Here is a 24,077-nt window from a genome sequence, read left to right as displayed (position 1 = left end):
CCTGTGGGGTTATTTTGGTTATTGGGGTGTGGGTGTGCACTCCTGTCCCCTGTGGGGTTATTGGGGTTATTGGGGTGTGGGTGTGCACTCCTGTGCCCTGTGGGGTTCTTTCCCCTGGAACCCCCAGTAAATGGACCCTGGACAATCTCGGGGTGAATACAGACATGCAGCTGAGGCACACAGCAGTGCTGAGCTGTCACTGGTGCTGTGCTCACACTCTGACAATGGTGCTGCTTTTTGGGACTGGGACAGCTTCCTGCACTGCTCTGGGAATCCCTGGGTGGGCTGAGGTGTGTTCTGGGTGCTGTATAAATAAATACCTGCTCTTCTGCACGTTGATTTCCCTCTGGTGTGTGCTCAAAGGAGAGGAAAAAGGTGACTGTGGAAAGAAAGATGAGTGAAGTTGTACATGTAATGTGGATTTTTATTGTTAGAAATCAGGAAGCTGAAAGTGGGGGAGTTGGCTCTTAAAGCTGCTTATAAATGTCAGCTCTGGTGTGATCTCACTGTGATTATGACCTTGGCAGCTGTTTATTTTTGCTCACAGGGTTTTATCAGCAGCACAGAATTTCTCCAGGTAGACACTGGTCTGGTTTAAAATATGTATTTTTTTTATGGACAGGATCAGCAGTTGGGATTAGAGTTTGTGAAGTAAAATGTCTGGGTAGTAACATCAAGGAATGACAACTGCCACAGAACAGGGAGGTCCCATGTGGAGGTGACATTGCTGAGGCTGGTACAGGTTAGAGGCACCCAATGCAGGGAGGAAGGGAAGGTACCCAGGTGTATCCTCAGCACAGGACAGACAGGGGAGGCCACAGAGATGCTCCAAAGGCTGGAGCTGCTCTGCAGCCAGGCTGGAACAGCTGGGGTTACCAGCCTGGTGACCTCAGAGCCCTTCCACTGTTTCAAGGGGCCTTACCAGAAAGATGGAGACAAACTTTTAGCAGGGCCTGCAGCTACAGGAGAAGGGAGAGTGGTCTTAAAGAGAAGGAGAGGAGACTCAGAGCAGATACAAGGAATAACATTTTACAATGAAGGTGGAACACAGACTCAGGTTGCCCAGGGCAGTGGTAGATGTCCCATCCATGGAAACATCCAAGCCAAACAATTCTGTGGCTATAAATAGCATGATTGCAGTCAGCTTTGTAGTGAGCCAGGTCAGAAGTAATGATTGTACCCATTTATACACAAAACTCCAGAACATCTGCCTGCCTGAACTGGGGGCACAAGGATGCTGTCTCTGGATAATCCTTTGAACGATCCTGCAATTACACCACAAAAAAAAGATGTGTTCTGGCAGAGAAGGTACTGCTGAATAGAATTTTCACATTTCTGGGATGTTTACCTCAAATATTGCTTCCTCCATACTTTGAGATTCAAATCAGTCTAGAAAAAAGATGAATGGGAGGGTCTAGAATTGCCCCTTGGCAGAGGGGAGACATCAGTGGTGATGCTCCTGCTGCTGGAGCTGCTGGAGGGGCCTTGCCTTGCCAAAAGAAGGCTGGGGGAGGTCTGGTCATGCAAATGGTGAGTTACTTGTAAAAATGATTCTATTTTTTTCCTCCAATTAAGCCTGCATGCAGGCACAGGTTTTTTGCTCCGTCATTATTTTGATACCCAGTGGTTTGTAGGGCTGGATGTCAGTTGTTTGCCAAAGGCCTTGGAGCAACAGGAATGGTGACTCACCCTCCTGGGGCAGAGCAAATGTTTGTATTTGTGGTGTCTGGAGGGCTGAGGGGTAGCTGGTATGATGGATTTCTCCTTTATTTATTAGAATTCCTCTACAGCTGCAGCATGCAGGGGACTTTTCTGCTGGCATTTTCAGAACCCATTGTTTTGCAGCTCCCATGCACAGCCCTTGTCCTCTGGGTGACCCAGCCATTTATCCAAAATGGAAAGGCACATGGAAGCTGTTTACTTGGCCCATGGCCTTGCAGTGCTTTTGAGTCAGCCCAGAGCAGGCTGAGGGCTGCTCTTGCCCACGTCTTGTGCTGGGCACAAGGTCAGGCAGTGAAGTGTCAGCTACAGGGAAGAAAACACAAAAAAACAAACATGCACCAACCAGCCCCATGTGACACTGTTATGTATGAATTGTTATGTATAAATTAAATATTACAGGCACAGGTGGGAGGCCCTGGCACATCCCTGCAGTGTCCAAGGTCAGGTTGGGCAGGATTGGGAGCAGCCTGGGACAGTGGAAGGTGTCCCAGCCATGGCAGGGGAGGACTGGATGGTTTGTAAAGTCCCTTCCACACAAACCAGTCTGGGACTGTGGGATTCTCTGTTCATTATGAGTGTCCCCAGGCCCTGAGCAGAGCTGACCCTTCAGAGGGAATTACAGTTTGCATCCACAGCATTTGTATTTCTGGCCAAAAATGTGCTGTGGTTCCACTGAGCAAAACAATATGACTGTTTTTTCCCCAGTGTTTGTCAGTGGTTAATGAGTAACCTTTTCTTTCTGGCAGGAATCCTTGTCAGATTCTGCCCTCTCCTGCACCCGAGGCAAGAGCAGGGCTGCTCACAGACCCAGCTGGGGCTGACTTTGTCTCACACTCCAGAAATTCTGCTGCTGGAGAACCATGAAAACTCCATGGTTCTGTCAAACTGCTCCCTGTCCTGTCAACTAAACATTTTCTGGGCCAGGGATGGTTCTTGCAGGGGAAGGCAGATGGGTTTGTGCTGCCCTGTGTCCCTGCCAGAGCTGTCAGGGTGTTTGGGAGCCACCAGCAGTAAGAAATGGGTTAAGGAAAGTCAAACCTGTAACACAAGGGGAGTTGGAAGGGCTTTGTCCCACTCCTGCATTTGATAAAATTAAGCAACATAATGTGGAGTAAGAGTGTGCTGTCAAGCTGGAATGCTGCAGCAATCCAGGCTGGAGTCTGAAGCTCTGGGCACATTTTATTATGTTATTATTTTATTTTATTTTTATTATTTTGTTTTATTTTTGTATTAATTTTTTTTTTTTTTTTACTTTATTTATTTTCAGAAAAATAAGCGTTTTCTTTCTTTGCAACAACCCTGCCTTTAGGAGGGTGGAATAGAGGAGTTTGGAACACAGCCTTTGCTTTTCAAGAGAATTTTGAAGTATATCTACATTTGGGGGTGGGTGCATATATTAAAAGTAGCACAGGAGCATACACATGCACAGTGCTATTGTCAGAAGAAAACTTGAAATTGATTTTGAGCAGCTCTTGACTTAAATAAAATGTGTTTTGATTTTGCTTTGTTGTTGTTTGTTGTTTTGGGTTTTTTTTTAATAGCTTTGCAACAACCTGTAATCTAAAGAGAGTATATTCACTGAAAACCTGCTTTTTCAGCATGAGGCTCCAGAGGGGAAGTCACTGTGAGCAGGAAATCAAGGCAGGTTCCTCTGAGAAGGAAAACAGTGCAAGGGTTAAGAGGATTTGTCAGCCCAGTGGGTTGTGCACTGGAGGAAGCAGGTTCCTGCTAAATGGTGCTTTAGAGAGAAAAAATTTAAAATATATATATAGTTGGGCTAAGATGTTACAAAAAGTATTTTGCTGGAGAGAAAATAGATAAATGTTGAAAAGCATCATGCAGTCTAGGAAATGAGATAGTGAAGGGATCAAAAGGTCCCTGTCACTGGGAAATGCCTGGTTATAGCTCTGGTTTGAGATGGGGCCCATTCAGAACTTAGCTTCTCCCCACAAAAATGTAAACACTGCACTGCTTTGGAAAGCAGCCCTTGGGACTGAGCTGCTGAGATGGATCATCCCACTGAGCTCCTGGGACTGCCAGGAGCAGAGGGGAGGGCAGGTTCATGCTTGCCCCATGCTCCCATCACTGCAGGAGCCCCTCAGTCTGTGGGAGCTGCTGGGAACAGGATCATTCCTGATCCAGCAATGGAAAAGGGGTTTGCACTGTGAAATGCCACACACAGAACTTCACCCCTGGTTGTGGAGCCTGAAAGTTTCTTTTTTCCAGTAACTTTCACGCCTTGAGAAAGTGAGGACATTGCCTGTCTCAGGAGTGGGCAGACAGTGCTGCCTGTGTGTCCTGGGGCAGTTAGGGGGTGGGCTGGGGCTGTTTCCAGCAGGAACACTGTGGACACAGCCCCTGGATTTGTTCACCTTTGCAGGAGCACTGGAGTGAAACTGTGGGCCAGGAAAAAGGGCAAGGGGGGAGAGGACAGGAAGAGAGTGCAGGACAATAAAGGGGAAAAAAGGGGAAGGCAGGGAAAGGGGGAGGTGGAAAGGATGGAAAAAGGAAGGACAGGGAAGGATGTGACAAGTTGTGACAAGGGGATGAGAGGACTGGGAAAACAGGCAAGGAAAGGGGAGGAGAGCAGAGGAGACATGGAAAGGTGCCATTTCCATGTGCCATTCCCATGCTGTGTGGGGTCTCTTCACCAGCTAGGGACAGTTCTTCCTTCCTGCCCCTGCTGAGGTGTTGTTTCATCTACTCTTTAACACACCTTGAAGCTGGTTTTTCCCCACACATGGCTCTCTTGAGTTCAGGGCACTCCAAGGGAGCTCAGTCACTGCTCTGCTGTTTGCACATCCCCTCATGGATGACCCCAGGTACTCCATGTGTCCCCTGGAAATGCTCAAGACAGCAGTGAACTACTCCTGGCTTTCCCTCCCCACCTTTAGCAGCCCAGTATTTTACAGGAGCTCAGAACTGGTTCCATTATAACCTTCAGCACCAAAATATTCTCATGTATCTTCATGAAAGGACTTTACTTTCAAATTACTTTACCTTTTAAAGCTCTACTTCCACTGAATCAAAAGGTCTCTAAAGCCACACTGTGAAATGTAGGTTACTCAGCAGTTACAGGAGAGTTGTGTCCTCATGCCCAAAGCTGACACCTCCAGGAGAAAATGTGACACTGAGGGTTCCAGTTCCTGTTAAGGTGTTCAAGAGCACTCACTCCTCCCTCTTCAGTGTGGTTACAATTAATGACAAATACCCATGTGGTATACAACATCAGAAAATAAAACTTGTTATTTTTATTATTTAGAAGTTTACTCTGAAGTCCAACAAGCTGATCTCCTCTCCCCTCACCCTTCCTTCACCTGAGGGAGGGAAAAATCTGAAGTTCAAGGTTCAATTTCCAAGGCTGCTCACTTCAACTACTTCAAGACCAAGTCAGAAAAGGGGCCTGGAGATGCAGACTGTGAATGTAAAACTGAATCCTCTCTGTATTATTTAACAAAATGCAATTTTTTTGTTAAAAAGGAGGCTGACATTTCAGTGCAAGACTGGGTCTCCTGTATTTACCAACAAAAATCCCACCAAACAACCCAATCAATGCCCCCTAATCACAGCATTAATGCACCCTATTCATGGTGTTAAAGCTCCAAACCACAGGACACTTATGCTCCAACAGCTGAAATTATTTCTTAATTTTATTTTTTAAAGGTTTATCTACATTCCTGCACTGTGAAAATCAGTTTTTTCAAGGGAAAAAAAAGACAGAGAGAGAGAAGGGCTTGTGTCAGGTAGTGCAGTATGACTCAGTAGAGCTCCTTTAATTTCTTTACACAGTAAACAGACTCATATTTATACCCAACCCACTGCCTGTCATATTTACATGGACACTTGTACATATATACATGTTAGCAAAATACAGGGCTTCTCCCAGACCCAAAGCTGTGTCAGCTACACCTCTGTTATACAATTAGTGCTTAAAAAAGAAAAGCCACCTCTTTTGTTTTCTCTAAATACTAAAATTATATTTTTCCTTCTCTAGTCACACAATTCTGGCTCCAGCCTGGTACTTGCAGCTCTTTTCTGGCAGCGAGGAAGTGGATTTTCAAGAGTCCAGCTCAAGTTGCTCTTGATTTTCACTAAGTCTCAGCATCAGCTGCTGCTCATAATAAAGGCTCTTTGCATAGTTGATTTCTTGGGACAGCTTTACTGCCAGAGCTTCTGATTTCACTTTCACCTGCAGAAAGAAAGGGGATTTTTCTTAGTGTGCTCCTGCTGTCAGCTAAAATAGAATAGATTTTAGATCTGAAGAAAGGGACAGAAAGGTTCCAGTGGAGTTTCCTGCTCAGGACTGAGGTTGGAGCAAGGAAGAAGAGTGAGGGAGCCCCAGGTGCACACACAGATATTCAAGGGTGACAGCAGGAACCCTGTGCCACACTGAGCTTATTTCCTTTGCCTCCCCTTCCACCTTTTATCTGTTTGGAATGTGAACTGACTGGGTTCTTCTAGGCCTGTAGAACAGCCCCTGAGCAACTTCTGTAATGGCACAAAACACAAACTCTGGTTCCAGCAGTAAAAAAATACTACATGGAGGAGAAGATTAAACAGACAGCAAAGTACCCAAGTTCCATTCATGTGGTAAAGTTAAAAGCCTTTCACAGGTAAATACATGTTTCTTTCTGTTACTTTTCTGCATGCAAGAATATTTCAGGCTTTTCCTTTCTCAGGAGTTTAGGGAGCCACTTCTAAAGTCACTGAGAGCAGGGCAGTGGCTGTTTTCAGTGACAGAACAAAACCTGGGACCAAACCCTTTGGTGAGAAGGGGAGCACAGGGTGAAGGGGGTTGCCAAAGCCTGGGACCAAACCCTTTGGTGACAAGGGGAGCACAGGGTGCAAGGGGAGCCAGCTCCTCACCATGGGCCGCTGCTGGGAGGGCCCTGGCATGGCCACTCCACTGCTGCTGTTCACAGCCTTCTTGGTGAGCTGGATGTACATGTTCCCGTGGTCCTTGGACACCAGGCAGTGGTACAGGTCATCATACCTGACCTCCAGGAATATGGAATCCCTGTCCATGCAGTCCCCACTCTTGAGGAAATACACAGCCTTGGAGGAGATGAGCACACAGTACCTGTCGATGTTCTCCACGGCGATGAAACTGCAGCAAAGGAGGAAATGTTTATTAGCTTCAAGCTAAAAATAGCAAATTCACCTGTGTCTTCACCTGTTCTGTGACCTGTAGAGTCCATCAGAAAATGCAGTAGTGCAACATGTACAATTCATCTCCATTTAATTTAAACTGTTTAGAAATGGAGCTGATGAAGGACACTCTCCCTAGTTATAAAAAGATCGTGCTGTAAATCAAGTATTAGTGCTGCCTGCCTGGCCACCAGCTTTGGGCATTACAGGGACACATAAAAATGTCCTTTGACAAGGACTTAGCAACAGTAATTTCCTTGCTCTGGAGCACTGCAAGTCCTAATGCTGAAGCTTAATTGCAACTAACTTCAGTTCCAGAGCTGGTACATGAAAGGTCTGCAGACATTTATGACAAGAGCTATCCTGTAACCCTCCTGTGCTTCCCTGCTCCCCACACCTCCCTGCCTTCCAAACCAAAAACAAGCTGAACCTGCTGCCAGGATCAGTAGCAGAAAAGAGAAATTAGCTGTTTAACAAGGGGTGAGAGGTTAAGCAGCAAGCAGGTTTCCCCAGAGAGATTAGGCTGAGTGATGAATAGGAAGAGGGAGAGAAGAGTGAGTTAGGAATACTGAGAGTTATGATGGCTGAAAAGGCTGGTGTGTAAAAGAATAATTGTAAGGTGCAAAAATGAAATGGAACTTGAACACACAAATGCTTCTCCCCCACTTCTGATTTACTACTGAAAGTAGCCCCCCTCATTAGTGGGGCTTTTTAAATGCTGAAAAATTCAGCAACTTGAGTGTGGAATTATAGCTGAGTAGAGTAATAGAGCAGTACTAAATAGAGTGAAAAAGCTCTGCCAACAGCCCCCAGGGCTGACAAGCACCTGTAAAGGAGGACTCTGCTGCTGTCAGGCAGGTTCCCAGTTGCTGCCCTCTGAGCCACTGCTCACACAAACCTGCCTGCTGTCTCACATCCTGCAGGATCTTCCACTGGTCTAGAAATCAGTGACCTGTGTCACTAACTCGGTGTTTCTGGTAAACAGAAAAATTCCCCATCTCCAAATGCACCCTTAGCCCTACCAGTTAAATATCACTGTGCACAAGCTACTCTGATGTGCAGCCAAAGAAACCCAGAGCTATAAAAGATATGTTAATAGCCAAAAATATGGCAAGAGGTCAGGCCATGGTTTCTTTTTGTGGTATAAAAGGATAACTCCAGTAATTCTGTATTCCCAGCCCTCTCAAAGACACTGCCCTACACTGAACTTGCCTTTCCCTCTGTGCTGTGTCCCTGCCCTTGCTCCCCTCACACTGGCAAAGGGGCACACACCAACTCCACCCCACAGAGCCATGGCAGTGCTGAAAAGGGCACAAGCAGCCTCCTTAAAAAGAGCCTGTAACATGCTTTGCCCAGCTCTAACCTTGGATGAAACTCCAGGAGGGAATAAAAAAATTGTTCCTTTAAGTAAAACAAACTGGATTTCAGCTCAGAGGAACCCAGGTGAAAGACAACATGAACAGAGTTCTGGAAACCAGCAGCTGCCCTGCAGTTTTCCATTGGAGTTCAAACACTTCAGGGTAAGGTTCTGCCTTTGAAATTAGTTAAATAGGATGGAGAGTGACATTTTTTATGAAGTGTCACAGAAATCTTAATTGAAAGGCAGAGCAGCAGTAGAGCTGCAGAGGAACAGCCTGGTGCCCTGCACAGGCACAGCAAACAGCAGTGTGGTCAGGATGCCACCAAGGACATCCAGGGCAGATGGGCTCTGAGAGCTGCTCTCAGCTTCAGGGCAAGCACCAGGCCACTCACCAGGGGCTGCATTTGCTCTGAAAGAACAACACATGATGCATGAACTTCTTACAAGACTTTTACTGGTGGCATGTATATATTCTGAGGAATGGAAGCAGAGGTCAGTGAGTTAATGGAGAAGCCCAGAAACATTAGCTAATTTGTAGTTCAGGCTCTACATTTTGTTCTAAGTTTGAGTCATGCATCATTACCTTTGCTCTTGCCAACTGTTACTTTCTTCTCAGTGTCTAGCTCTTAAAATGGGTATTTTCAACCTTTTCAGGTACTACTGCAAGATACAACTTATTTTTTTTAAACCCATACATCTACACTATTAAAAATATCTCAAATTAATAACATGAAAAATTAAATGAAACATGATCCAGTAGAACAAAGTAGAAGCAACCAGATCTCTGGAGAATTTGTGGGGTTTTTAACAACATCAGGAAGTAATTACACAATATTTTCCAGAAGTGAAACAGCGAGCCTAACTGGAAAAAAATGTGGAAACATTTAGTTAGAACAGTAGAGCAAGGTATTAAATCCCCTTTTATGGATTTAACTCTGAAGGAAAATATGCAAATAATCAGGTCTTCAAATGTGTTTCTGATTATGATACTAGGATAAAAGTCAGAGGCATAATTTTGTACTTATTTTCCATGACAAGAAACACTGTGTTCCTGCTGAATGATGTTCCTAATGGTGAGAGTCACAGTGAATGAACAGCATGACTTGATGACAAAGGCCACTGCTCTGCTATGGGCTGCACTGGTGATTTTCTTTGGTCACAAATTGCTCTTTCCAGTCTCCCTGCCTAAGAGCCATCCTGAATAGGCACAAAGATCCTGAAAGGAGGTGGAAACAGGATACCCCAAATGTGAGCTCACAGGGCCACAGGTAAGTGGCAGATTGCAATCTCTTCCTCAGGCAGCACCTGGAGTGGCACATGGAGCCAGCCCAGGGACACTGGGGGCACCAAGAGACCCTGTACCTGCCTCTGGCAGCTCCACATCAGCAATTCTGAGCCCTTACCTTGGCAGATGCTCTGAGGGTGGCAGACACAGCATCTGTCTCACCCTCCCCTGACACAGCTGGTCAGTAACTGTGGTGGAGATGGGGCAAGTGATGAATTCTGCCTTTAGACCCCAACCCAACAAACTGATATTCCCCCTGTAGAATCACAGGATAATTTGGGTTGGAAAAGCCCTCTGAGACCATCAAATCCCACTGTTCCCCCAGCACTGCCCAGGCCAACACCAATCCATGTCTCCAAGTGCCACATCCACATGACTTAAATCCCTCCAGGGATGGTGACTGCACCACTGTCCTGGGAAGCCATGCCAGGACTTTGTGACTTTCCATGAATACATTTACCCCAATATCCAACCTGAACCTCCCCTGGTGCAACTTCAGGCCATTTCCTCTCATCCTGTCCCTAGTTCCTGTCCCCTGTTCTGTGAGAGCAGAGCCTGACCGGCTGCACCCCTCTGTCAGGGAGTTGTGCAGAGGCAGAAGGTCACCCCTGAGCCTCCTTTTGTGCAGGCTGATCTCCCCCAGCTCTCTCAGACCCCCCTGGTGCTGCAGACCCCTCCCTGGACACACCCCAGCCCCTCCATGTCCCTGCAGTGGGGAGGGCCCAGACCTGACCCCGTGTCTGGGTGTGAAGCATTTCAGACACGATGGCAGCAAACAGAACAGAAGCAGCCAGAGCAGCTGTCAGTGGCTGTGTACTCACAACTCGTCCTGGATGTTGTCAGTCAGTTTGAAGAGCTGCTCCTGTCCCTCTGCCTGGCTCTCCAGGTAGCGGGGCAGCAGCCCCTGGGGCCCCCTGCAGCACCGCGGCTTCCGCACGCGCTCGGCCTGGGTCCTGCAGAGAGCACACACATCACTGGCAGCTCCCCTGCCCCTGCACACACACCTGCAGCCCTGCTGCAACACACAGCCCTCAATGCACAGCCCCCCAAACCCCAGCTCTTCACAAACACAGCCTGTACACCCTGCAAGACTCGGATCTGGAAGATGTGGGGTCTACTCACACATTTCTATGAGACACAAAGCCATACGATAATAAAAATAGAATAATTTTGTCTACAATGAAGGGGAAATTAGCTAAATTAGTAGGAAGAAGTGACCTAAACAGTGTATATTCTCTGAAGATTCAGCAGTTTGACTGATTTGACGATTTCTTCTCACTGCTCCAAAGAAAATAAGAGTGCAAAAACGTGGAGAGAGCTCTCACCAATGGACAGTGCCAGGAGACTGCAAATTCTGTGGTTATGGAAATAGGAACATGCAATTAAATTAAGACAGAAGAAAAATCCTCATTAATTATGGTCCCCACAGCAGGGTTTAACATACTTTACCTTGCTGTGTGCCTATTAAAAATGACAATAAGAAGAACACACACTTGTGGGCTGACAGCCAGCAGAGGTTGATACTGGCCACAGCACTGCAGAACTGCAGGCTTGGTTCCTCCCTTAGCAGAATTTTGTTAAAAAATAATACTCTGAATTCCTCCAAGCTCCTGGAACGCCCTGCCCCTGAAGAATTGTGTTACAGGCTGCTGAGCCCTGCTTCATTCCCTGTCCCTTCCCAGCAGCATCACTCTGGGGCTGCTCTGTGGTATTTCACAGCTCTTCCAGGCTACTGCTGTTACAAATTTCCCAGCCAAATGCACCATTTTGGATCAGTGCTCTCCCTTCCCATCCTGACTTTGTAAAACCCTGCACAAGGAACTCCAGCCTTTCTGATCCAGGGATAGGAGAAAGGTCCCAAGGAGTGTTATCTTTGTTTTTGAAGCTTCCCACCACCAGGAGAGAGCACTCACCCTCCTGGGGTCCATGATCTGCAGATGTTTTCTCTGGAGCCTCATTTCCTTGTGACCTTTCCCCCTCAGCAGCCCTGTCCCATACCTAAAGCCTGGGCACCCTTTAAAAATTTGTTTTCCTTCAAGCTTTTGACAACCTTTAATGCAGTGGTTAGAGCTGTGCTATTAAAGTACTGGGGCCCTGGAGCAAGTCACCTCTCCTGCCCCTTAAATTCCTTAGATATAAGCAGGATTCACCTGCACCAGGTACAGCATTCTTGTCTTTCTAAACCTACACAAGAGGTGAACAACACATGCCTGTTTTTACCTATGAGAGTCTTACAAAGCAATAAACAAGTGTGTTTGCCTCCATGAATGCAAAATGTTGAGACAAAAGTTCCAAAGAAATTAAAGCATTCCAACCAGTATAATTCACATCTTGCTGCTTGTCCTACTTACTAGCTTCTGAAAGCAGGAAAATGGCAAAAGATCACTAATCAAAGCCCCTGTTGGCTTTTAAATCTCTCTATGGCACCTACTAAGAAGTTCAAAGAGTGATTGCCTGCAGCCTTAGGTGGGTTTTAATTAACAGTGGCCAATCAATGATGTGCTGAGACACTTTCCACCTCGCATTCAGGAAGGTTGGATAACTGGGACTGTGCTTCACTGTGCAGTGGGTTTTACATGAGCCATCCTTCAGACAGACATCCCCTGTGCCAGCCTGTCTAATATTCTGTAGTTCCTTGAGAAGAGGATCTGAAGCACTGCAAGCAAGGCTACCCTGATGGTGGTGGGACAGAACAGGGCCTTTTAATCCCACAGACACTGCAGCTATGGGGAACACTGGTTTCTAATGTTTGCCTCAAAGCAGGTCAGAGAAGAAGTACCAGTGCTATAAAGGCACTGGGCACCATAGTGGATTTCTGAAGGTCTGGCACCTTCTGAGCCAAGGTTTTATGTTTTGGTTTTGTTTTTAAATGGAAGAAGCACTTCAGAGTACAAGTGCATTGTTCACTGTGCCCTCCAAGCTCAGATACTGATCCTGGTTTTAACAGATCATTCTCTTCTTGGTGATAAGGCCAGCAGTTCTCCAAACCAGAGCCACTGCATAGATTTAGTCCATCACCCCCTTGGCAAACTGCTCTGTTTGGTCTGCACAGCTAATAACATTCCACACCACTTGATTTTTTTAATCTAAAAATTTGTTCTACTGTCTCAAGTTACATTCTGTAAATAACAAGCAACCCTGGTGAAATCCCAAAAGCTGCAGATTTGTCAAGCAGAGCGGGGGCAGTGCCCACATCTGGGTTCCATTACCAGGCACTCAGCAGATCTGCTGATTCCTTTTTAATAAGCACACAAAAGCAATACAAGGCAGGAATGCCCTCACGTCTGCCCAGCTCAGCAGGGAATGGTGCTGCTGGATAGAGGCACAAAGGGCTGGGAGGTGGATGAGCACTGCAGCCCTGCCCTGCTCCAGCTGAGCACTGCAGCTCCCACTGCAGCTGGCTGCACTCTCAACCAGGGCACAGCCTTTACTGGCTGGGTTTGCTGAGCAGCTCACAGAACCAGCATTCAGCTGGACACTTTTAAGCCAGAAGTTTTGTAATCAAGCACATCACCAACCTGATGAAGAAAGTGGTCAGGTATTAGTGGGGATAATTATTGACCAACTTAGGTTGAGAAACCCTCCAGGAGACACCACATGTTCTCCAGAATCACCTGTCCTTGTTCCTCCACTCATGTTCACCCCTATCAGGTACCCACCCCACCAGGCTCCCATCAGCTCTGGAGATGTGATTCCTGCAGAGGTGCATAAATACACAGTGGTTTTGAGAACAACAACTGTTACTTATCTTTGATGGTCTCTTGGACCTAAAATTTTCCCTGGAGTGTACCCTGAAAACATTTTAAAAAAATTAAAAAATTAAATTCAGAAGGCCTCAAATTTTGTGTATCAAAAGATGCTGGTCTGCTAGAACAAACCATCCCTATTCTAAAATGATTTAGAAATTATTTACAAATTTACATCTTTCAGTTTCCTCATTATCACACCCAGAATAATTATTCATCATGATACAACTTTAGGAAATGTAGCAACTTCTGAGAAAAACCAACCAGGACAAACCTCCATGACCAGGATTTAATTTAAAATGTGTATCTGGGGGATTTCTCATCTGGGTAAGAGAACAGCACTGACAACCACAGATTCAAAAACCCAGCCTGAGCATGCACACCCCAAATCCTGCACAAACAACAGCTCCAAGTGCAAGAGATGGAACCAATATAGAATGGAGCAGGTTCCTCACAAACTGGACCTGCTGCAGCACCTGCCTGGCCATGGGCTCTCTCCCAAGGCATCCTTCAGCCCCAGGGCTCCCCCCAAAACTCTCTAGGAATAATCTCCTTTAGCCAGACCCAGCTCTTGCTGCCAAAACTTCAGCAACTGTCACCAGCAAAGGTTCAGTCTCACCAGCTCATTATCATTAAGCAGTAACCTGCTGGTTCTGGTACAGCTAAAATTCAGGGTTTCCATTGTAAACTCGTTTTTTTTTTTCAGGTTTGCATAAAATTAAGTGACAAAAGTCTGCTCTGGGCTGTAGCTTGGCATACTGACTTTCACCTGGCAATTATTTTTATGCCATTGAAATAATTATAAAACAATACTAATTCAAACAAAAGAAAATAGCAGGTAATGTATGACAATTCAAAAGCTGCTGGTATTTTCAAGAAATAAGAAAATCAAACTATTACTGGCTCTGGAAAAAGTCTGCTTCCTAAATACAGGGAGTGCTTTGTCTGAGGCTTCAGCATTTCAGACATTTAAAGTGACATGATCTGGTAAGTTAAGAGAGGAATAATCTTTATCTTCTACCATAAAATACTCAACTAAAATACCTGATCCACTTGCTCGAGTTCCTGCAGCCTTCCATGAGGATCACCATCCATGCACATGATTTCCATGAAATGCAGAATGAGGAAGGTGCTGGTGCCACAGACATGACTGGAGGACACTGAGCAAAGCACACTTGGGAGTGCCAGAACCAATGAAATGTCAACAGTGTATGCCTTACAGATTGAGCTGAAAACTCAGCCATCACAGCAAACTCAATGCTGCAGCCACAGCTTAGGAACACGTGGATAACAAATGAAAACAAATGTGTGCCACTTGTAATGGGGTCTGTGGTGCACATCACACCTCTGCACAGCACTGAAAATCCACTATTGCCATGATTCTTTCCTCACTGATGCACTTAACTTTGTTTCATCTGCTGAGCCCATGTGATGAGCAGGAATATTCCCTGAATTCACTAAGCAGAAGGGGAGAGACAGCAGGTTTTTGATGTGCCAGTTCTCAGTGCCTGGGAATATTGAATGCCTTGGGCCTAATTTCAGGAAAACATGTGGCAATCTAGATTCCTTGTTCCCTGGTGATTCTCCTGGTGCTCTGTTTCAAGGGGTCAGTGCAGCTGCCTCCCACCCTTGTGTGGATTTGGGGTGCAGCTCCCACTGATCCCAGAGATCCAGCACAGCTCTGCCATGGGATTCATTTGCTGCCCCCAACACAGATGCAGTTAAGGTGTGTTAAAATGCACACATGGTGCAGTCAGTTGAGTGCTGGATTTGGCATCAGAATGTCTCAGTTAGATGCAAGAATGTGTAAAATCACGAGCCAGACAGCTCCCTGCTGACTGCAGATCTGAGGAAGCTCAAATGCGCCCTTTATTCCAGCAAATGCATGGAATATATTGTGCTTGTTAAACATGTTCCCAAAATGCTAGTTTCAGGCAGAAACATGCAAATAAATGGTGCCTGGGGTTAAAACCTCCCACTTACAGTCAAGTCCCTCCTCTTTGGAGGGATCTCCCAGCTCAGATGCTGCAGACCTTTAGCTGACCCGACATGCCTTCAGGAGAGTACAGCATGCTCAAGGAGCAACTGTTTATCATGGAAGTTCTTCCTGCCAGTTTCTTGGAGAGAGAGCTTTTCTCCCCCTGCCTTTTTCTTTTGTACACCAGATCAAAACAAAATTAAGAATTATTCCCTGGGTTTGCAATTCTACGTAACACCATCAGGTTCCAAGTTCAAAAGGAACTGAGAAGAGATTAATTAAGACACAACTTAATTATGACATCCATATTACAAATCCAGCATCTGGACAAGGTGTATGAGCTTGCCCTGCATACAAAGCACTGACCCCAGCTGCAATCAGGGCATCAACTTGTGGCACTTGCCCCACTTCTGCCTGTAACAGCTGTGCAGCCAAACTCACACTTTCTCAAGCACTTTGGTAACATCAAGCTTAAGAAGTTGACAAAACATAACACTGCCATCCCAGCTTCCAATTTCCCCTAGACTCTTCCTGTACTGATTACAGGGATGAATGCAGCTGTCACCTTAAAGAGTTTCTAGTTGAACCAATGTGTTGAAAAATGCTCCCATTCACCTTCTGACTGGATGTAAAAGATGGTTCTCAGCAGGGATTTCCCGCAAACACCTGTCTGAGAACAGGAGCTGAACATGCCTTAGTGAAACCAAAGAGCCCAGGACCATAACACTGCTCAGCCTCAGGGCACTGTGCAAGGGTTTAAAATATTAAATAGTGTCTGCTGCCAGCAGGGCCTGTAGCAGATGGAGCCTTGCTCTTATGTCTGTGCCCATGGAATCCCAAACTGGCTTGGGCTGGAAGGGCCCTTCAAGCCTGTTCCACCCCCTGCCATGGGCAGGACACCTCCCCAGGCTGCTCCAAGTGCAGCCCAAGCTGGCCTTGGGCACTGCCATGGATGGGGAGTCACATTTATAATGGTCCTGTCAGTGCTGGGCAAGCAATATCCAGTTGCAGCAATGCAAACATGGTCACTTCAAGGGAACAATACTTCAATCTAAGAAATGCTTCCATATTGTATTCCTGCCTTCCTGGGGAAGCAAATCTACTTGGGGGGAAAAAAAACCCCAAAGAACAGGAGCCCTGCCCAGCACCAGGACTGTGACTCTGGCTGTGCATGAAGGACTGTGTCAATCAACTTTAATGACTGGATGTTTCTTCTCTTTCTGACCCTCCTTTTGTATTTCTCAGTTACTACAACTAAGGCTGCAGCAGGCACAGCAAAGTGCTGTAGCACAAACCTCACCCAACAAAAAGCTACCCACGAGGTTTGTTTTGATTTTTAAAGTTTGCAGTTGCAAGAACAATTCAGATCAACTGGCTGTACTTACAAAACTGATAAAGAGCATTCCACATGTTAACAGCAACATTAGGTGAAAAAATTATCTATAAAAATACCAGCCACATGCTAAATGAGGTGACATCAAGGCAATAAATAGCTCCATCTGTATGAAAGAGTTTGCAGAACAACCCAGAAGACGTCTCTGAACAAAAAAGTAACTATGGATGAAGTAGTGCTGAAATAAAAGTGGGTTGGATTTTTTTTTTTGGGTTAGAAAAAAAAGATCAGTTTTACATATTTTTCCACGATCACTTTATAAATCTGCTGCACATTAGAAATCAGACACACATGTATGTTTTCCAAGCCCAGCAAGTCGAAGGTTTACATTTTAACAGCGAAGTGCCTATTTGTGAATGGCAGCAGTGTACATTACAGGCAGTGTGAGAGGGTTAAACAGGACAGCCTCGACTCTTTATAAACTTTTGCCCTCTGGATATGTACTCATTGGCTGCTGTACAAGGCTCGAGCTGTATTACACGCCTTAACGATATGGTTCAACTGTCGGTCAGGCTCGGGGCTGGCGCTGCGCCAGACCGCAATCAATGGGACACAAACCTCCCCCTTTCAGATCATCACGAAGGCTCACATTATCTCCTTTTTGTCGTGCTGGTTAAATTTATGGAGCAGAACCCCGAAGCTGCATTCCTTGGCCTGGGCCGGCCCACGCGGGCCTCCCTTTGTTTGGTACTGTAAGGAGCGTGCTTTGGAGGATTGCGGGGTTGTTAGTTCAGGCACTGACTGTTTGCTCATGACTGAAATGAAAAGAGTTCAGGGGAAGGGCAAAAGGACAGCACAAGTGTAAAACCCCATCCCAGCAGGCCCTGGGCTCCCATCTCTCGCTCTGGCCTGGGACTGAACACAAAACCTCACGTTAATGACAAAGGGGAAAGTCTGTGCAGGAGCAGGTAAACAGCCTGGCTGCACCTGAGCAGCACCTCCAGCCCTCCTGCTTTCAGGCAAGCCTGTAATTGCTGCATAAATCTGAACCTTGACTAAGCTGTCTTAAAACACTGCTTAAAAGTGGTATTAGTTTTAAAGAAATGCTGGGTCTCTTTGTTTGAAAATAGAACCCGTCAGTGCAAACAGCCACACAGTTTAGGATTTCCACCACTTTGAACACACACAGTAATCTGAGAGAACTTGATATTTATGATGCAGCAAGAAATTTACATAAGGACACAAAATTAGTGGATATACAGTAGGGAGAGACGATTTTATTTTGTCTAAAATGGGCATTTCCTACACCTTTATCCTTGGCCTGAGGATGAAAAAAATCCACCTCTGGGTATACTCAGACACTCTTTACTCAAAGCTTTATTCCTGCTGTAAATAAAGGGCACTTCTTGATCCTACTCCTCACACCATCCTCATTCCAAATCCAAAACACAGCACTGTAATAGCTACAGGAAAAAAATTAGTTCCATCCTAGCTGAAACCAGGGCAAGATCACAAATTAAGTGATGTAAGAAACCTCTAAGGTGATCTCAAGGCAAAAGCACCAGGAGTGGAGGCAAATGGAAAGACTATTCCAAACCTGCACAAGACAAGCAAACACATGCATGGAAAACCCCAAGGACTCTCAGTGGCTGCTCAGGAAATAGAAGGCGCCTGTGGACTCATTCTTCAGCACACAAAATATCCATTCTTGCCTCCAGCACTACTAAGAGTTCCCAAGAAGCTGCCCCAGACCTGCTGTACCAGACTTCACCCCATCTGTCTCAGGCCAGCAGGTCACACAGCCACCACACTGCTGAGCAGCTCCTGCCATTGTGCCTCAGAAATAAATAAGTGCATAAACAAACCCTACACTCCTATTGCACTACACCAGTTTCATCTTTCCTGCTATTTTTATGGAGTGAAAATCCTAGAAGAAGGGCCAGAAGAGATGATGAGAACTCCCAGAATGTGTATGAGATGTTTCTCAGAGACACTGGCCACAGCCTGTCCCTGTGCATTCCAGCAGACAGGGCTGGTCTGAATACAGCCTTTGTTCCTTCCTGGTGGGCAGATGCTCCCAACTTATCCCACCTTGTTCTGAGCAGGCACATTTGTAATTGGAACTGGAAATACTTCATGGCCCAATCTTTGATGATTTTTTTGTTGGTTCTGCTGATTATCATGCATTAATACAATTTTTTTTTTCTTTTTATTTTCTGGAAGTTCTCTCCAATTCTATTCTAGGAGGCACCAACACAGACTAATTAATCTGCAGCTATCTGGAATTGTTTCCATCCAAGGCAAGTGTTACACAGAATACACCAAGACAGTGAGATACCTCAGCAGAGATGCTGTGATCTAAAAATCACACTAATGCCAGAAAACGTGCAAACACTAACAAGTGTTCCATTTACTTTTCAGCCTTTGTGTCCCAAAGCTTTGGATGAATTAGAAGATAATTAGAACATGAAGGCTCTAGAAATACAAGTATTTCCAGAAGACATAAAACTTTCTCCCTGTCTAGCTGCATTCCTTTGAGTTAACAGCTAAATACTGTGAAGTGGACACACAGAATAGGAATTCCACTTTGTGAAGCAAATATTTCATGTCCCACAAAGTTTAAGTAGCAGAATAAATCTGTGATAAATCCAACAAAGGATTTATCTGCTCTTTGCAGAAGGAAGTTCATAATTGCTGCAGAAGGAAGTTCACAATTGCTTCTATTTCTGACAGACTAGGCCAGGCCAATGTTACAGTGCCTTGGATTTAATTGAATTGGAATGCTACACAGGTCTGTGTACCCCAAGAAACTTCCCCATGGCCTTCAGAAGTGTTGCACTGAAAATGGGGCAGTTCTGTACCCATGATGTGTTTTCAGCCAGCTCTCCTTTCATACCTGACCAGAACAATACCACACAATGCATTTCCCCATTAACTCACACCTTTTCCACACCAGTTGCTGCATACAGTAACATCAGGCAGAATCTGAGCCTAGATTTCTGCACTGAGCCCAGCCCAGGCAGCAGTTTAACAGGAGCTGGGCATGGCTCACTGCATGCTGCACCCTTCACCAGGGATGGAAATGCACCTGCCCTTACCTGTAACATCAGGCACTGGGAAATATTTGGGGGTTGTGGAGCCCACCACACTAGGAACTCTGCATTCATTCATCCTTTTGAAATTACTTATTGCTATTAATGAATGGACATCTAAAGAAAAAGACAAGTTCACGTTTTATGCTCAGGTAACTCCTCAGCACTGCTCATTGCAATGTTTTCCATTTTCACTGGTCCTTCCCTTGCTACACTCCTTTCCAGTGCCTTGACCAGAATCCATAAGTATCCAGGGTGTGTTTCTGCCCTCAAATGTCAAGTCAAACACTAATGTTTTAGTGGGAAATCCTTGTTACTCACAGAATAGATGCTGGGATTTAGAGTGACAGCCAATCCCTCACAAAGGCTCCCTGTTTCATGCCAACAGACATGTCACCCCTGCAGAACCCAGTGCCTGAGCCATTTTCTTAAGCCAGGTTTTTGTTCCCTTTAATACATTCTGTCATGGCAAAGCAAAAAGGCTTAAACACAAAAGGTTGCACATGTCTTAACCAAAGGTTTAACCCTCCTTGTTGGAATTTAAACCATCTACAGCTTCTTCCTTAAATGCAGGGTGCATAAAACCCCAGAAGAACAATGTGAGAGAGCTGAACAGCCTCAGCAACTTAAACCCTTGGGCCTGAAAAAATGTCTTTTTACAAACAGGTAAGGGGGTCTTTTGGGGGTTTCCTGTCTCAGACCCTGCTACTCCAAGTCTAGCTCAAAAGCCCCAGAGACTAATCAAGGTAACACATGTAAAGTGTAAGACCTGTATGATTAAACATTGCCTAATGGAAGTCCATAATTGCTTCTTTTTTCCAAAAACCTCCTATTACATAAAAATATTCCTGTAGGCAGATGTGAAAGGAACCATATCTATATAATATTAATGCAGGATTATGTTGCTTCTTTAGGTCCAAACACCATGGGTTTTCCCCCCATTCCTTCCAAATAGTTAAACTGAGTTAAGTTCAGAAAAGGGGACAATGATAATCAACTGCAGACAACTGAGTATTCTAAACATAAATTGTATTTAGTAGTACTGATCCCTAGGAACAGCCTCCTGGAAACATTATTCACACATACAGTGGGTATTTGCAGTAATGAACAAAAATGTGTTAAGAGTCTGAGCACCAATCCCACTCAAGCCTCTAAAAAGGAAAGGGAGATGTGTCAGTGCAGTTTGGATTCTCCAAATCATCTGGACTTTTGCTGGGCACAAACAATGGACAATGTATTGTTCTAGAAACTGTGACATTTTTATACAGAGACTCTAGGGTTATTGACTCTATAATAAAATATGATTAAGCAAACTCAATGTTTTAAAGCTTCATCTTGCTTTTACTGTATCCTGTGGGTTACAAAAGAAACCTAATGAAAACTAACTACATGCATCATTTCTTCAGTCATGCATAGCAAATCCTGCTTTATTGTGAAGAACAGAGCTTGTAGTTCCAGAAATTGTCCTTCAGCTCTTTGTTCCAGGGGGGAGGGCAAAGGGAACAAATGCCCAGCCTGTCAATGCTGATGGAGGGAACAAAAAAAAAAAAAAAAAAAAAAAAAAAAAAGGAAGAAAAGCTGCCCCCCTGTATTTCATTCTCACACAGAGGTACTGAGGCTTGACTTCACTTTATTTCTAAAGCTGTATGACTTTGAAAATTTTATTTTTATATCTTGAAATACTACGTTGTATTAGCCACTGTATGAGTGTGTTGAGCTGCAGAAGTGCAGAAATGTGGGGTGGCATCACAGCCCATCCTCAGCTCTCCTGACTCTGGGTACTCCAGAACAGGCACCACAAGCTCAGCTGCTTGAATTCCTTCCAGACAGCTTTAAGGGGAAGTTGACTTTCCCCTTAGGAAGAGTGAACATGAAAAGCAATCTTGACAGATTCCACTCCCAGGCAAACATAATCAGTACTTGACTGACAAAAAGCACTACCAGTTTATTGATGCACAGCAAGGGACTTCTGCAAAATAAATCTGAGTAGAAACAAGAAGAAAACCTAACACATGCTTACAAGAGAGCTGTAGAAAAGAGAACCAGCTAGAAGCCAGAAGTGTCTCATGAAGAGAGAAACGTTCCTTGAATAGAAAAAGGAACAGAGAACCACTTTCTTTTCATTCTAAAAGGCAGCTTCACTTATTTAGAAACCATTTTAGGTCTTAGATGGTAGATTATTGTATCTTTCTAGTTAAGAAACTAAATTAGCTGAGGTGCATTTTCAGAAAGAAATTAAAGTTTTGAAATTAAATCAGCCATGCTGAAGAGAAACAGGGCTGCATTTTGGGAACTGCTTCTCCCACAAGGAAATCCACACTTACTTATGCAACAAACATAAGTAGACACTTCAAGAACAGTGCCAGGATCTCCAAATGAACTACAGAAAGCTACCAGTGATAAAACAAATCCTAACAAAAGAATCAAGAAGAACCAAGCAGGTGAGACTGGTCACAGAAAAAGAAGCATCTACTGAGGTGCTGAAAAATGTACAGACACAAACACAGGTTTGCTTAACTACAAGGATCTAGTGATGTAAAACTACATTTGGAGTAAAAAACAGAACTACAAATTAAGAGGCATTTAAAACCCCAGTGAGGACACTGAAGTACTGAAGGACCTAAAGAGGTCAGAAATATCACAAGAAATTGAATGGGATTCAACTTATAACATTGCATTTCTGGGGAAAAAAATCCAGAACACAAACATGACATGACAAGGAGATACCTGCAAAGCAGTAAAATCAAACAAAACCTCTTGGGGCAAAAGAGCAAGAAGAAAACTGGGCATCAGTTTGCAATGGGACAGGGCAGTAAAACCAGATCTAGATCAAGTCCAAAGCCAGGAGCAAGCCTGGGGCACATACAGAAGTGTAAATGTTCAAGCAATATCTATCTGTTAAAGCTGAGAGCCTCGTGGCAGTGTGCTGGCTGAGCTGGTCTCCATGCAGTTGGGTACATATTTCCCACTTCTGCTCAGTGTCACTGGTACTCATGCTCTCAACCACACTGCTTTTGATCTCACAATGCAAATCTCAGCTAACAGAAAGATGGATGCACAAAGGCGAAAAAATTTCAGTTACAATCATCTGCTTTTGATATTGCAACCTCACTGCACAACTCCAAGTGATGAGCAAAGGCACAACTAGCACAGGTTGCTGCTTTCCACATGAAGTGCATTTAAAATAATCAAGTATTTACATAACAATTTTCTGTGACCGTTAATGGCTTTCCACACTCAAACTACTCTTTACTAATAATAGTCTAGTTCATGGACAGAATTCACCAGAACTGGGGAGGCCATAGTTATCTACTTCTAATTTTCACATTGTGACTCAGAAAAGAACACAAACCCTTGTAGCAACAGTCCAAGAATAATCTTAAACTTGCTCTGACCTGGCAGAAGCCTGAGAGAAAGCCATAAAAGCAGTTTCCTGCACTACTTGTTAGGTTAGACACACATCTAAATATAAATGTTCTTTACTTGTGCTGCACCAGGACGTAAAACTCGTTTCTAGGCAAGAGCTCTCCAAGCATTTCCAGAGACAGAACAGCTTTCCTGCTTTGAACTGAGCTTTAAAACTTTTGGCAATATATGAAAAATATGGAAATAATCAGAACTGTTGTATGTGACACTGGATTACTTGGAACACATAAAACCCTCTCAATAAAGGTATCAAATCATAGGCATTAACTGTTTATAAATTAGATGTATGCTGCACTTTCACCAACTGCTTTATGCTCTCTTCTACATTAAATTTAGAAGTAGTAGGGCATCTTTATGATTAGGTAATAAGTTTATAAGATTAGCCCTGAAAAAGTCCAGCCTAAAGTCAAATTTTAAAAATATTTTCTTGCCCTTTAAACCAATGACCTTTGTAACTACCCCCTTAAGGTCTAAAGCCATCACCTGTGCCTCAGCCTTGGCTCCATGCTCCCAATACATGGTGTGTGCCAGCTGCAGGAGTTCCAACACAAATCAACACATTTGAATACAGAAGAGACTCATGTCCATGAAGCCTGATCACAGGAACACATGCTGCAGGCTGTTCCATTCCATTCAAGGACTTTGCTGGAATTAGACTACGTCTTTCAGGAAAGCAAAGAACCTCAATTAAAATTCTTCATCCCCACTCAAACCTGACCCAATGGTTAAAGTCAAGCAGCTGAAATTCAGAGCTTTTTTTAAAATTCAGCCATGTAATTAGAGAATTGCAAGGGGCCTATAATTTACAGTTACGTATCCTGCTATTTAAATGCAAGTGCAATTAGCTGGCTGAGTCAGCAACGTGCACAGGCTAAGGTCCAACAGCTCTTGTCACGCTCAGGAACTGAGTCTTCAGGTGCTCAGAACTCCACTGGAGATCAGCTCCTGCCATGCATTTCCAGTCCCATCCATCAGGGAAGGCTGCTC

The 24,077-nt window shown here is 44.7% G+C and overlaps 1 protein-coding gene across 5 annotated transcripts in view; it reads right to left on the bottom strand.

Annotated features, from left to right (window-relative positions):
- Positions 1 to 5,354: 5,354 nt before the first annotated feature.
- The window catches only part of VPS13D (vacuolar protein sorting 13 homolog D), a 93,621-nt gene continuing 74,898 nt past the window's right edge, over positions 5,355 to 24,077 (bottom strand). For 4 of the 5 annotated variants that reach the window (XM_056507907.1, XM_056507903.1, XM_056507905.1 and 1 more), the window contains 3 exons: positions 10,337 to 10,468; positions 6,589 to 6,829; positions 5,355 to 5,911 (listed from right to left, as the gene is read on the bottom strand). In XM_056507907.1, coding sequence (XP_056363882.1) covers positions 5,780 to 5,911; positions 6,589 to 6,829; positions 10,337 to 10,468 — 505 coding nt within the window. In that variant the 3' untranslated portion in view covers positions 5,355 to 5,779. The remainder of the gene's footprint in view (positions 5,912 to 6,588; positions 6,830 to 10,336; positions 10,469 to 24,077) is intronic. The other variant, XM_056507906.1, reaches the window with a different exon arrangement.

Source organism: Oenanthe melanoleuca, chromosome 21, assembly GCF_029582105.1.
Source record: "Oenanthe melanoleuca isolate GR-GAL-2019-014 chromosome 21, OMel1.0, whole genome shotgun sequence".
Lineage (NCBI taxonomy): Eukaryota > Metazoa > Chordata > Aves > Passeriformes > Muscicapidae > Oenanthe > Oenanthe melanoleuca.
This window is presented reverse-complemented; position numbering and strand designations above follow the sequence as displayed.